The 16,430-nt window shown below is 36.4% G+C and overlaps 1 protein-coding gene across 2 annotated transcripts in view; it reads right to left on the bottom strand.

Annotated features, from left to right (window-relative positions):
• SAMSN1 (SAM domain, SH3 domain and nuclear localization signals 1) overlaps nt 1-16,430 on the bottom strand; it is a 139,511-nt gene that overhangs the window by 82,911 nt on the left and 40,170 nt on the right. For both annotated transcript variants that reach the window (XM_043593838.1, XM_043593839.1), the window contains 2 exons: nt 1,980-2,106; nt 207-559 (listed from right to left, as the gene is read on the bottom strand). In XM_043593838.1, the coding sequence (XP_043449773.1) occupies nt 207-559; nt 1,980-2,106 (480 nt within the window). The remainder of the gene's footprint in view (nt 1-206; nt 560-1,979; nt 2,107-16,430) is intronic.

Raw genomic sequence — 16,430 nt, 5'->3', positions numbered from 1 at the left:
GAACACAAGGAATATATATACACACTATAGTAACGTGATAGCAAAAGTCACAAGAGCTGCAATGCTTTCTGGAAAGACAACTCTAGTTTTGGTAACTTTTCCTGACACTGATACAGTTGACTGATTAGCACTTTTATTATCTGTTTCTTTCTGGCTGGTACAAACATCGAGATGAGACGGTGCATTTCCTCAGTTTACAAACTTACCCAAGAATGTGGGAGATCCATATCTGTACAAGAAGACTTGAGTTGTGGGTGGTGAGTGCAGCGCGAACAGTCGTTCCAGGGTCCAACTTGGGCAATTTGAAAATCAACACGTGTCCAGAGAGGGGTTTCTGGAAAAAGCTTCCAGCTGTTCCACATCTGAACTTCACCTTCATTGTGTGATAACATTTCTGCCATATTGCCTCCAGTGGAAATGCTGGATCCAACCAGTGATGCAGAAATAGAATCCAATCTCCTCTCCATTTCTTCCTTTCCCCTTGTGCTAACATTACTAATTTTCTTTTCTTGGGATTTGGTTAATTTCATACAGGAAATTAAAGTTTCATCTTCATCTTCTGAATTACAAAGAAAAATCAGGTAAGCATATAATATGGATTTTAAACTTCCTTTGATATAGTAGAAATGAATGAACACCACAGGGCAAACCAGGAATTCATTTACCTTCACAAAATAATTTAAATTGCAATTCTTTAAAGAGTAATCCCTTGTATAGTAAATGATTTGTTTTGTAAGAACAGATTGACCTAAAAGATTTTGAAGCTGTATATAACGATTATATATAGTCTGGCTACACTGACTGAAAGCCACATGCAAATAGTATACTAAAAGATATTTTAGAAAAATTACAAACTAAAAAATTCCCCATATCATAGAAACATGGTATGGTCTGCTTGCATTCTTTTTTTAATGTTTATTTATTTATTTTGAGAGAGAGCGAGGGGAGGGTCAGAGACAGAGAAGGATAGAGAGAATCCCAAGCAGACTCTGTGCTGTCAGTGTGGAGTCCAACATGGGGCTTGATCACACAAACCATGAGATCATGACCCGAGCCAAAATCAGGGATCGGATGCTTAACCAACTGAGCCACCCAGGTGTCCCAGTGTGCTTGTATTCTTAAGTTTTTTTTTTTTTTGATTTTTGGAAATAATGTGTATAGAGAGCATCATAAGAAAGTAAATGAATTATTCCCTGTACATAAATAAAAAAATGAAATCTCAGTGGACATGGGCTGAAATACCAATGGTATTCTAATTTTTTTCTGATATCAGTCTATAAATAGATTTATGCATAAAGTGTTTCTCATAGTGAAATACTTTGGAAAAGGAAGAACAAGACTGAGAGAACAACAAAGAGAAAGTATATCTTTAATACTATGGAGTTGATTAGTGAGACCTGTATTTTTACATGTGGTGAAGGGTCTGATGAAATTTCTAGGAATATATAAAACAATCACAGAAAATAGAAATACATGTGACCCATGTATGGAAATTATACCATATCACAGAATCTCTTTCAGTCAAATGCTCTACCCCTGAGCTATACCCCCTCACAGAATCTCTTTCAGTTCAAATGTTTCATTGATGTAAACCAAAGATTATGATTAATAGCATGTAATTGTGAATAAATGAACTTCAAAGTTGCATGTCATGACATGCCGTTTTGCTGCACTCACATAAAAATTGAAAAATACTGTTTCCCGTGGCCAAAGAATGGGAATAATGAACAATTAGGACCCTTATTATCTCGTTCTCCCATGCTATCCCTGAGTCTTGTCTTGAAGGGAAAGAGATATGGTATATAAAACAAAATTCAGGAATAGGGTAAGGATATCTGTTTCACAAATAAATTTCTAATTTAAAAACCCTGAAGATTTAATGGTTATTTTAAGACCTTATCAAAATGGCCTTCATTTTATATATGCTACTCAAATTCTTTCTCAAAGAATTTTTGGCAGCTTTTTGACTTCTTACTTACCAAGGTTTATTAATGTGGGTTTTATCTCATTCAGACTCGGCACCCTGGCTTTCTTGGTCCAAACCAGTTTCTGTAGTCTCTTTAACGTCCCCATTGATTCCGCTGGGTCACCGCCTGATCTTACAGCCTAGCACAAACACAGCTCAAGGTAGGGACAAATTATTCTTCACAAAAGATTAAATTTAAAATGTGTCGAGATCATAAATATGAGAAAATTAATAATGTGACCTCAAAACCTGTAGCCTGAGACAATTTTAAGCAATAACTTGAAAGCAGACAATTTTTTGGTTTCAAACTTGTAAAATATATTACAACCAGCCGGTCATAATAAAGTAGGGCATTTTTTTAACCTTCTTTTTTAACTTCAAAATGCAACAAAATGGATGGAATCTGGTGCCATCTATGTGCTTGTGCTCAGTGTGAAATAGTGGAAAGACGCAAGGTCTTTGCAGGATAAGAAGGAATAAGAGGTTTAAAGTTGCTACTTGCAAATTGTTGGAACAGACTGATGGTATGCACAAAAAAACAAAAACAGAATTTAAATTTTCTTCATTTTTCTTCATTTTTTCTTTTGGAAATTTCTGGTAAACCAGCATTTTATTTCAAGCATGAAATGTTTTCAAATAATATACTTTTCTTTGAATATTGCTTCTTGCTTCTTAGATACACACTGAGGAAAAAAAAGACAGCCATATTGTTCTATACTATAGTATATAAGTGTCACTGGTTTATTATAGCAAAAAATATGGATAAAAGAATTAGTAACGCTTGTGACTCAAAATTTCTTCGGAAGGTACAGAAACGCTTCCCACGAGTTTAATGTTGGCAAATTTGTATTTATACTGCTTTTACTTATTATATTTAGGATAACCTACTTTTAACAATTTCACAATATTTTGGAAGCTGATATTTTATATGTTAAATTTAATACTAATTGGTAAAATAGTTGTATTCTGTGATGTTAATTAGATATGAAGTATTACATAGAGGAATACTTCTTTCTCATCCAGAAATCGCTGGACTCAGAAATATTTCTCTCTGCTTTTGCCTATCCTTTCCATTCAACGGCTGATAAATGACATCTAAACAGATACTGCAGTTCGCAAAAGGTGAATGACTTTGCTTCCTCATTAATGTTTGAATGAGAAATATTTATAATAGTGCTTTCCCATCCTTTGAGAGAGACTATAAGCCCAGAGAAATGTTTGCAAGAAAAGGCTCTCTGGCATCCAAGCATTTCCAGTCATTAGATTCAGCACTTGTTCTTGGTCTTTAAGAATGACTTTGAGCAGCCAATATAAACTTGATGCTCTGTCTCTGCATAATGGCACCTAAGTAGGAAATGTGACGTTTTGTCAGAGCAAGCCATACCTGTTTGCGTTAAATAAATGGGGAAATATTGAAATCATTTTAATCTTTCAGAGAGGCCTGGGATGAGATTTTCTTGATATGCAGAATCTTCCCTCTCTTCCAAAGGTCATGCTCAGCTCAACACAATTTCTATTGCTGTTTACTTTTGTATCATTTTCTCCTGTGTTCCTCTTCAGTATTTTCTGAGTTACTCAGTTTTACAGGCCCTGTAACTCAAGAAGAGTCATTTTCTAATCTTTAGGCTCTTCCAGAAATAATAAGCTGACATTGCACAACCACTGAACACAATTTTCTTTGTTGTACTTTTTTTCTTATAGCAACCTCTTCCTATTCCAGCCAATGCTTAATTGCTCCACTGAAACACTGGCATCAAAAATGGCCTTTTCCCTCCCCCTTCTTTGTGAAAATGACTTTCACTTGATATGGGGAAAGGTGTTACATACCAGGGTAACTGAATTCCATATTAATGATTTGCCCCTAGGAGGAAGAGAAGCATTTGTATAGTGTCTAAATTCATATAAGTGAGATCTCATGGCCCAGAGGTGTTAAAACAAACTGACCTCTCATTATTTTGTTCAAACTGTGTTATAGCCTTTTTAAAGCAGAGTCTTGTTAACTTTCGTATCTTTAATCACTCATGGAGCTTTGAGTTAATAGAGATCAGTCTATTGCATTTTACTCATTTTTCAATTACATGTCTAGTATAGTACATGGCCTGATAAATGTTTGCTAAATGTAAATACACTTTTGAGTTCATACATATGTTTTATCTACCAAATGGATTATCCACAGTACATTTTTTTACACTAGACTGGCTACTTTCTAACAGCAAACTACTTCCAAAAAGCTTTCTCTTGCTATTAGGTAGTACATACCTGAGTGATGAAACTTAGAATAAAAATTATGATAAGAGATATAGAATCATTAAGATTATCTATTAAAAAGAAATCCTTTAGAATATTTTCAAAATTGTTATTCACTGTAGTCTCCTAATCTATTACTTATAAATTTGTGCTAAATTTGATTAAAATTACAATAATGTGCCTTTTATTCTATTTTTTAAAGGTTTATTTATTTTTGAGACAGAGAGAGACAGAGTGTGAGCAGGGGAGGGGCAGAAAGAGAGGGAGACACAGAATCTGAAGCAGGCTCCAGGCTCTGAGCTGTCAGCACAGAGCCCAATGCGGGGCTTGAACTCACAAACCATGAGATCGTGACCTGAGCCAAAGTTGAATGCTTAACCGACTGAGCCACCCAGGAGCCCCATAATGTGCCTTTTAATTCCTAGATGTTTTCTAAGAAGACTGACTTTTATTTATTTATTTTATTTATTTATTTATTTATTTTTAATTTTTTTAACGTTTATTTATTTTTGAGACAGAGACAGAGCACGAACGGGGGAGGGTCAGAGAGAGTGAGACACAGAATCTGAAACAGGCTCCAGGCTCTGAGCTGTCAGCACAGAGCCCGACGCGGGGCTCGAACTCGCAGACTGCGAAATCATGACCCGAGCCAAAGTCGGCCGCTTAACCGACTGAGCCACCCAGGCGCCCCGAAGACTGACTTTTAAATTGAACTTACCATTCAACCAATCAGCAAAAGTTTATTGAGCATCTACGATATGCCAACATTATCATGCATTCTGGGGATGTGGCACTGAGTACGTGAAATGAGACCTCTGCTTTCATACAGTCTACATTCTAGAGAGAAATGACATACCATAAACAAATAAACAAGTACATAAACAAGAAAATGTGCCATAGGCTATGCTAAGAACAGCATGACTGAGTGTAGATGGGAGGACAGTTACTAATTTACATTGGTTGATGGAGGATGTTCACTAAAACTGAGGCCTGAACCTCAGTTCAGATGTGAAGATTTGGAGACAGTTTTGAGCTCCACGAACAGTCAGGGAGGACATTTCTAGGACTATGATTTAAATAACAGAGAAGGGTCAGCTAGGCAAAGAGCAGAGGGAAGAGAATTCCTGTGAGGATAAGACATGTGCAGGGGTTCTACAGCTGAAATTCCGGGAAGAATTCTTAGCATTTGCCCCAAGGAAGAGAAAGGAGGGAAGAGGGTCATAAGATGAGCCAGAGACTTAATGAGGGGCTCTCAGGGAGGCCTCTGTAGAACAGTTGAAGAGCATGTATTTTGTTCTAATCAGGCAAGTGACACATTTGGTTTACATTTTTATTCGTCTTCCCTCTTTACTGATCCCTCTTTGTGATCATCTTACTTTTTAAAGGACTTTTCCCAAAAGCATTCCAATATGCTCTGATCTGATCCATCGTTAATTTACCATATTTTATTTACCACCCTTTCTGCCCCCTTTCCCATGCATACTTCTCAGAAAAGTCAACTATGTTTACTTCCCCTAATTCCTTTCATTTCTCATCCCTTCAAATCACATCATGTACTCAGCAATCAGCTTGTGTTTCTGATATTCCATTTAGATTGCCTTTGTTTTCCAATGAACCATTCCCAAACTCCATTACTGCTTGGTATCCAGCAATACTGACCGTGACGACCTTCAAGAAATACTTTCTTTTCTTGGTTTCTGGGACACCATGTTCTCTGGTTTTCCTTTCACCAATTTTTTTGGCCATTCTTTCTCTAACCCCTACATGCTGACAATTCCCTTCTCTCAAAATTAAATGCTTAAATCCTTTACAACTAGCTCTGGGCCCTTGTCTTATATCACTATCATTCATCATTCGTTACACACACACACACACACACACACACACACAATGCCACTTAAATGCTGATGATTCCCGATTTATTTCTTCAGAGCTTCCTTCAGAGCTTCAGACTCACATACTCAACCGTCTCTCTAAAATGATTTATAAGCCCTATCAAGACTGACCTCTAGCCCCCAAACATGATTCTCATCTGGTATTCTTCCACTCAGTGAATGCCATCTTCCTCCACCGTATTGCACATTCCGTAAATAAGATTATCACCTTTGCCACTTACTCTCCTTTGTCGACTTATATTTATTTCATTACTAACTTTGGTCTGTTCCATTACTGAGTTTGGTCTGTTCTTTAAATGTATCTTGAATCTGTTTCTTTTTCACCATTTCCATTGTTACCACCCAACTGCAAATCTCTAATCGGTTTTCTTTTTCTTTTGCCTTCCTCCAGTTGATGCCCAATAAAATATTAGAGTTCTCCTTGAAAGATATAAATCTGATGATATTACCATCTTGCTTAAATTCCTCCAAATTTCCTGGTGTTCTTTAAATACAATCCAAAATACTTGACTCGGTCTGTATGACCTGTGTTTCCAGGCTCCCTTCACACTCACCAGGTAAACATATTTAGGTTCCCAACCTCCAGAGCTCTTTTTTCTCAGTGTTTTTATGTATGCTGCTCCCTCTGCCTGGAATGCTTATTCTATTTCTCCTGGATTAGTTAATTCCTACTCACCGCAGAGACTTCATACTAAATGCCATTTTTTCAGAGAGATCTTTCCTGACTCCCAAGCCCAAATTAGGTCCCCATTCTTTTATCTTCTTGGCTTTCACCACAGTTTCAGATTTATATTTTTGTCATCATGGTTAAATGTCTTTCCTCCTGATAGACTCTAAACTGAAGGAAGAAGACAGGAGCCATAACCTTCCATATAGGTACCATGCAGTATCCTTAATACCTATAACATTGTTGATAGTTGGTACTCTCTATGAATTAGTTGAAGTAATGATATGAAATGAATGAATGAATGAATAAACGGATGAAGACTTGATTTGGTAAAATATATTTCTTTAAAATGTAATGATGCAAAGAACAGCATTGGAAGTTGAAAATGAGAAGAGATAAGAAAATTAGTGTATCTAGTTGACTTTTAAATTTTCTCCAATAAAATGATAATTATATGTGAATATAAATTAAATATTTCCCATATGTATGTTTTGCTATGTATATTCTGTATCTTTCATATATAAGTATGTATATACTTCAATTAATTTTGTTCATATTCCTTAAATAATGTAAAAATTTGGTTAGAAGTGTTAGATTAAATACACCTCATTCTGACACTTTGCTTGACTATTAGGATGATAGAATAATTTTTAGAAAATAGCATCAATGAATTATTGAACTGGATTAGTCTTACAACCATATTTTAGGAACTAGGATGGAACTTATTGGACATCTAGTCTACCAGCATTTTAAAAAATGAGAAAAACCAGAGAAGCTAAGTGGCTTATCCAGAGAAAGATAATTCATTAATAATAGAGCTAGGATGAGAATCAAATATTATGACTTTTAATCCAATGTCCTTTCTCACAAGATTTTTAGAAGCTAACATAATTACTAGTTATCTAGGATTGAAAGCCAAATTAAGACCAACCAAACCCAAGGTTTTGATTTATAAATTAAATATGACTCTTCAATGGAGGATAAGTATCAGGTGGACACTCTTAGATTTATAGGCCTATTCTTTTTTATATATATACCTCCTGTTTCATGTGTATATAAATACATCATTATTATTTTTATCTTATTTATATATTATATATTTATATACAGATATAAATATGTAAATGTATTAAACACCTCAAACACACACACACACACACACACACACATCTTATTTAACATACATATTTCACTACAGGGGAATTTAATTTGTTTTTTCCAATAGGATCCCTTCTTTTACACAGAAGAAATTTAGGCTTATGGAAACTAAATAAATCCAGACCACCTGTCTGAATTGAAAAGGAAGCTGGAAAGTAACGATAGACTTTGCATGAAGTAAAATAATTTCCCTTTGTTCTTTTTTTTTTGTTCTTCTGATTTAAAAAATGAATTGTTCCTCTCTCATGACCTTTTTAACAAGTATTCAAATAGAAAAAGTCTGATCACTTGACGTCTATTTCATATAATTTCTTCAACATGGGAAACAGAGATCTTTTAAAATTAATTATCTTGGCTTATTTTAAAGGAAGGCTGTAGTGAACACTCTGAAATGAAACCTCAGATAGTTTCATATATTTTGCTTTGACAATTCTTCTCAGCGCCCTAGTCTTCTGACTCTTCACTTAGTTACCAAAGATTTGCCAATTTTAGGGTTTTAGAAATGATTTTTCAATGGTCACAATACACTATTAAGTAAAAAGTCAGTACGTACATTTGCACAGAAAGTATGAACACCACTCTAAGTGGCTTTCTTTTCCTTCTTTAAATAGTTTGCATTTCCCAATTTTTCTACAATAAAGACATATTACTCCTATAATTGAGAGAAATTCTATATTTTAAAAAAACATATTTAGAATGCAGGGTTTTTTTTGTTTTTGTTTTTATTTTTAATGTTCTGAGACAGAGACAGAGCGCAAGAGGGGGAGGGGCAGAGAGAGAGGGAGACACAGAATCCGTAGCAGGCTCCAGGATCTGAGCTGTCAGCACAGAGCCTGATGCGGGGCTCAAACTCACAAACTGTGAGATCATGACCTGAGCCGAAGCTGGACGCTCAACCGGCTGAACCACCCAGGTACCCCTAGAATACAGGTTTTATAATCAAATCTATTTCTGCCAAGCAGAACATAAGTACCCAGTGTTTTCACTGTGAATTTATTTCTAGCCACTTGAAAAAAAAGATACCTAGGGACTGGGTAAAAATGAGGAAAGTTATCTTCATGGTAAAAACAAAAGGAATTGGTTTTAAGTGGTGAGATTATTAAAACCTCGAAGCTGTATGTGCATTCACTTCTATATAAAAGTGACTACTGTCTATTTACGACTTAAAACATACTCTAAAAAGATAATTTGTAAGGTCACAGTGATCAATTAACACTTTGTAACTCAATGCACAGTAATAAAACCAAGAATTATAAACTAGAATCAATCAATGCAAACATATAAAAATAAACAAGTCTCTTTTCAGAGGATTATTTTACTGCTTTCTTGGAACTACAACTAACTAAAATGACAATTTGAGAATATTTCATCTGGGGGCACCTGGGTGGCTCAGTCGGTTAAGCGTCCTACTTCAGCTCAGGTCATGATCTCACTGTTCGTGAGTTCGAGCCCCGCGTCAAGCTCTGTGCTGACAGCTCAGAGCCTGGAGCCTGTTTCAGATTCTGTGTCTCCCTCTCTCTCTGACCCTTCCCCGTTCATGCTCTGTCTCTGTCTCAAAAATAAATAAACGTTAAAAAAAATTAAAAAAAAAAGAAAATATTTCATCTGTATAAATGAAATATTGATTGAAAAAATAATTGGTGGAAAAATTGCCATGTTGATGCTAGGTATTCTTATGTAATTATAATTACAAAATTTATTATTTTTTTAATAATAGAAATTAAGATAAAATGCTGGACCAATACTTAAAATAAGGTCAAGCACAATTTTTAAAAAGGCGGTTGAATGCATATTCAATTGAATGAATTAGGGAAATAGAATACACTCTCCTAGAAGAATTATAAAATATTTATTCATTCAACACACATTTACTAAGCATATAATCTTTGGGAGATTCAGGTATTTGTCTGTCATTGCTTAGTATGAGTGATTTTAAAAATCAGTAGTCTGTTTCTGTGCCTGTCCCCTCCAAGAAAAGGTTGAGCTCTTTGGGGTTCCAGAGTTATTTTGCACATCTCAAACCTAGTCTCTAATATGCTCAATAAATAGATGTGAGCTGAACAGCTGGCTAAAAATACATCTGGAAGAAAAGGTTAATGTGTGTCATGTGAGAAGTACAAATAAAATGTGATGGTTACTCACAGGAGAGAAAGATTGCATAAGGTAAAGTGGGGAAGGGAACTGCACCTGCCTGGAGAATTAACAGGCATTTGAACAGCTAAGCGGTGTAATTCTGCAAGTCTAACAAAGCCCTTTATGTAACAGTCTTATCCCACTATATAAATACAAATCACGTCCTCAAGTTCTAATACATGTTTCTGGCTCCTTCTGCTTCGTCTCAGGCAGGTTTTGGTGTTCACAATTCTGGTCTTGGAATAATGTGCCACATGGGCTCTATTCTCCACAGCACAAGGAAGTTACAGCTCCATGGTCATCTCTCCTACTTCTGTCTGGGAGCCAAGACTGCTCTTTGCTCCTTTACCCACAGGTTGGGGTCAGTCTTTTAATGTGAAGACATTGAGGCTACCCGGGGGCTGCCTGGATTACATCAAGTCAGAGATTACTTTCCACGTAATAGCGTCTGCTCTGAAATTTCAAAGAAGTTTCTAGAACTATTCATAGGAATATTTCTCTTTAGGTACATTCTTTGACTGACCCCCAAAAATGTACACAGTAGGAAATATAAGTGCCAGTATGCAAATTAGTTAATTTTTATTAAACATCTACTAGATTCCTAGCATACAAGGAGCTATGAATATAGGAAATTACATAGAAAAAAATACAACCCTTGTATCGAGGAGTTATAATCTCTACAAGAAATAAACAAAAATGTCAGGGAAACCCTGACTTGATAGAATCAGCCTTGGTCTGCAGATAAGCTGATGTGGGAAACAAAGGCAAAAGAAAATTAAATTTCCTTACAACTTACAGCCCATTGACAAATCCTTGAGACAGTCAGAGTGATGTTCCTCTAGGAACTCAGCTGCCTTGATGAGGACATTTTGCTAAGGGCAAGAGGCAATCTTAGCTTAACATTAGCCTGACCGCCCCAGAGTCCTGTAAGTCTACTTTAACATATAAAAATTATTGGGGAAACTTCCTTTATCTCTACCCCCCAAATCTATGCTAGCAATCATCCACCAAGCATATGGCACACTGACATGCATCTGAAGGGTCTCATGACAGAGTTTTTACTAAACAGTAATAAATGACCTTTTCCTAACAATAGCTATCCTCCTAAAGGTCTTGGAAAGCTTGCTTCCAAAATTCCTTAGAGAATTGGGCTATCCCTAACCCCCTCCCAACTTAAAAATATATAATCAGTCACCCGTCATAACCCCAGGGCTGCTCTTACTGCCCACGGGTCCTGTCCCCATGCTTTGATAAAACCACTTTTTTGCACTGAAGATGTCTCAAGAATTCTTTCTTGGCTGTTGGCTCTGAACCCCAACATTTCCACATCAAAGTGACTGTTTTGCTGTGATGTCCTGCTTCGTGACTAGCCATGTGAACTTGAACAAGCCACTTCACTTCTCTGTGCTTCTATAAAATGAGGATTTGGATCACAGGAATTCATTGTTCTTGTAATAAGTTTAGGGACATTAAACTAGATAAGTATCTTCTTTTGTTACTTTACATAAACTCTTAGACCTGAGAAGAATATCAAGGAAAAAAGCAGGAATGAGCTACTATTGATCACAGATTATTAGAACTTAAAAAGATCTTTGTGTTCATCTAGTCCAATACCTTACTTTCAAAAGGAGGAAACTGAGGCACAGAAATGTGAAATTAATAGCCTAAGAGCATCAGGGTAGCTCCAGATCTCTTGATCGGGTTCTTTTGATTCTGTTTCTAATTAAGTTATTTCATAGTCCTCCCAAATGCATAGCTTCGTTTTCATCTAGGAAGTCCTTTTTGTATTCATGATTATTCGGGTTTCTTTTTTTCCTACAGCTGTTTGGTATTTAACTAGTTATTAAAAACTTAGAAGGCATGAGAACCAGCAAGGGCAGAGTACATTAGTGTTTTCAGGAAATAGAAGTAATATTTAAACAGTACTTTTTCATCACTTCTTCCTACCTAGAATAGCTATCATCCCTTAGGCAAAAAAAAAAAAAAAAAAAAAAAAAAAAATACTGTTGAGAAGAAAACTATTCTAGAACCTTAGATGTTAACATCTTAATTATCTTTGGGAAGAGCGTGCTGTGAAAGGAGATGCCTTGAAATTATCATGTTCATCCCTACATCAAGAAACATGATTTATTGAAAGTAGCTATTTGCCACAGAATCTGCAAGTTATATTACATTTTAGGAAATAATAATCAAATAAATCTGTATCATTTAGCTTGCAGTGTTCCCAAAAGCAAGTCTGGAAAAAAAATTGTAAAGAGGGCTTACAGTATATTCAGTTCCATAACACTACGGGACTTGCTGACGCACATGAGTGTCCTGGAAATTTTCCATACCCTTTAAAACATGTCCATTTCCTGAACTTGTGTTTAGCAATGGCCAACAAGGAGAGGATGGTGGTTAATATGATCTGAGGATTTTAATACAAGAGAGAGTTGGCACACAAAGATACACTTTTTAACACTACAAAATTTTCTTTATCTCAGGAAAAATTCCTAAATTTGGGGGAATTTTTTTTGACAATAAAGACTCATCTTTCTTTAAAGGTACTGCTTTATGCTTAAGTCAGAAAGCTTTTCAATAAGAACAAGTCTTTTTTATATTCTCTAAAAACACTTCCATGTGGCAAATGTAATAAAGAACTGTAGAAAACAATTCTCATTGCATTAAAATTACAGGGAAACAGAAAAAATAGTATGATTTGGGGAGAAGTTTTCTACTATTTCTTTGGCAGTAGGTTTTACATGTCTTTTAAAAAAATATTTTTTAATCTTTATTTATTTTTGAGAGAGAGTGTGCATGTATGAGTGGGAGACGAGCAGAGAGAGAGGGAGATACAGAATCTGAAGCAGGCTGAACTGCCAGCACAGAGCCTGACATGGGGCTCAAACTCATGAACCAACTGAGCCACCCAGATGCCCGGGTTTTACATGTCTTTGCTAACGAAAGAGACTCCACCATTAAAAGTTACCCTCTTTAGCATTAGAAAAACAAGATCGATGTTAACATTCTTTAACAAAAGTAAATAAATAAAACTGCACAGAGGTGTAAAATAGTGAGGAAAGGATCCATATTCTCAATTATAATAATCAAGTCATCAAAATACATTGATTAATGTTTCATCAAATACATACATATAAAGGTGAATATACGTGTGCCGGTGTTTTATATATATTACATATATACATTACATATAGAGTGGATTCACTTACTATCCTTCACTTTCTCTAGTCCCAACACATGATCCATACCCAGAAGTTGGTAGAAAGAGTTAGAACCAAGAAAATGGCTTATGAAGCAATCTAAACCTTAATCCCTTAACGCCCTTCACTATCAGGTATACAATAGGCATCCTTGTTGAATATCTGATAGAGTGTGAAATCAAACCACATATATATTTGGAGCTGAGTAATATCTGGAATCATAGCACAGGATATTTTAGGTTTAGTACTTGTCCATGTAATCTCCTTACTGTAGACATCTACTTGAAAAACCCATGTACCTGGTATTAAGCTAGGGGCATTGGATGGAGTTTGTAATAGAATAGAAGGGAATTTCAAATTTTATTTGAGGGTAGGGCCTACAGTAGGATTAAGAGGAGTTTAGGGAGAGGATGCAAATGTTCACTGAACATCTGGGGATAATATATGCATGCTGTTTCATTTAATATTTTTAACAACCATAAGAAGTTTTTCTCATCACCATTGGACACATAAGGAAACTGAGACACGGAGAATTTAAACAAGTCCAAAGTCAAAAGTTATAACTCATGTAAAGGTAAAGCAAGTTTGGTTACTATAAGGTCCAAAGCTAAGCAGAAGTCCCACAAATCCTACCTAGCCAAGGACTGAGAAGCAAGTAGAAATACAAAATAGCTCAAGGGACTGAAGCTCATACTGAATGCCTGCATTTTATTTTGCCATTGGGTGTAGCATGTGGATTTTTAGAGGATTAGGCCAACATTTCTAGGTTTGTGTTACATTTTAATGATGTCAACTAGTGCTTGGTGTTTGGCCCAGTATAAGTTACTAGAATGTGCTCATGAGACATTTTTTGTATTGTATAACTCTTTTAAAAATGAGAATTGTGCTAAGGAATACCCAAATAACTCCTATCGACCTTTTAAAGTGGTCAAGATGGGAAAATACCTGTATATATTTAAGTTTGTTCATTCATAAAATGTATTTGTTAGAACCAGGCATTTATTTTCCTTGTATAAACTAAAAGTTGAAGTGGCAACTGCTTAACCTCTTTTCCTTGTTTTATGAGGGAATAAATAGATGGATAGATGATATTAGATAGGTAGATAGATAGATGACAGATAGATGATAGACAGACAGATGGATAGAGAATGACTTCGGATACTAAAATAAGAAAATCTACTCTGATTTTAATTTCATTTCACCAGAGACAAAGATATGGATTTCATACTAACATTCAATATTCCTTTAACACCAACTAAAGCCACTCTTTCAAATCTTCTATTAAAAAAAGAAGTTTCATTTTTCTTCTATAACAAATAGAGCTCTACATTCTTTCTATCTGCAAAATGAGTTATAATATTGCTCTTGGGATATTGGGAAACTCCTCCATCTATAACGTTGTAATATTATTAGGTAGCTCTGGTGGTTTTAAAATATGTTCCTAAATTGTTCTATATTGCTCTCTTCAAAAGGTGGGTCGTAATGCCCCTATCCTTAGTATAAGCTGGATTTAATAACTTGTCTATAGTAAATAGAATAAGGTGGAAGTGATGGTGTATGACTTCTGAGACTAAGTCTTAAAAGACATTATGGTACCCTTCTTACCCTGTGCCTTGGATCACTCATTCTGTGAGAAGCCAAGTGCCATGCTATGATACACTCAAGCAGCCATATGGAAGGGTCAGCAAGATGAGGGGCTAATTCCTCCAAACAGCTATTAGCAAGGAATACAAACCCTTGGCTACAGTAGGGAGAAGGAGTTTGAAAACAGACCCTTCAGCCACAGGTAGCTTTTAGATGACATTTTGATTTCAACCTCATATGAGACCCTGAGCTAGAATTACCAGCTATCCCCAAACTCCCGACTCTGAAACTATGAGACAATACATGTTCGTTGTTTTAAACGCCTAACTTTGGGAGTAATTTGCTATTTAGCTATAGATAACTAAGACAGTAGCAAAGTTATATAATGGATAAGAAAGTGCTTGAAAATAAGATCAATGCATAACATAATTTGCTCATTTTTATATTACATCATACATAAAAACTACTTTTTGGTTGACACTGCAAGTGCTATTTAAACAATCTGTTGGGGCGCCTGGGTGGCTTAGTCGGTTAAGCGTCCGACTTCGGCTCAGGTCATGATCTCACAGTTCGTGAGTTCGAGCCCCGTGTCGGGCTCTGTGCTGACAGCTCGGAGCCTGGAGCCTGTTTCAGATTCTGCGTCTCCCTCTCTCTCTGCCCCTCCCCCACTTGAGCTCTGTGTCTCTCTCTCTTTCAAAAATAAATTAACGTTAAAAAACAAATTATTAAACAATCTGTCATTCTGGCCTCTTTTTTTCCTGCCTTACCGTTTGTTCACAATCTTTGTTTAGAACCACTCCAAATCTTGTCTGATGGAAGCCAAGGAGGGACCTACCTCTCCTGCTTATTCACAGATCATGGCATAACCTTAAGGTTCTTCCCCAGCCACCTGGTGTCCAGTGCCCTCGGTTAAGTGCACCAAAAAGCAGTCCCGCTTTGATCCAACCTCTGTATTTTTCCAACAGCGGTGTGCTGCACCGGAAACAGTTTTAAGTCTGTACGTTGCCAATGGGTTGCATGCAGCCAAGAGGTTTTTGTTGTTGTCGCTGCTGTTACTAATCCAGTTTTCCTCTTAAAGACTAAATGACTAACTCTCAACTCTAGATACTGATTACACTGCACGAGAATTGGAGGAGGCTAGTTTAGATGGCACAACCAGAGCCAAGTCTAGCCACCATCTAACCCTGTGGGCAAGGTTTGGAGCAATCAAGGTTCCGCAGTAGCAAAAGTGGCAATTTCACAAACAAAATGGACAGAAAACCCAATCGCAGCAGCTTAAACAAGTGTAAGGCTTATGTTTCCCCACAACAAGAAGTCCAAATATAGGCAACCCAATGCTGATGCAGTAACTCAGGAATGTCGCTGATGAATCAGGCTCCATGCCTGTGCCCCACCATCCTTAACATGTGCCTTTGGCCTTATGGCTGAAAGACAGCTGTTAACTCAGCAGATACCATGTCCAGCTTCCAGCAGGGAGACGGGCAAAGGGCAAAGCTTTCTTCTCATGAGGCTTTGCTTTTTTTTCCCCCCCCCGAAAAGAACCCCCTCACCCACTCCACCACCAGGCATTTCTAGCTATA

This window comes from Prionailurus bengalensis, chromosome C2, assembly GCF_016509475.1.
Source record: "Prionailurus bengalensis isolate Pbe53 chromosome C2, Fcat_Pben_1.1_paternal_pri, whole genome shotgun sequence".
NCBI lineage: Eukaryota > Metazoa > Chordata > Mammalia > Carnivora > Felidae > Prionailurus > Prionailurus bengalensis.
This window is presented reverse-complemented; position numbering and strand designations above follow the sequence as displayed.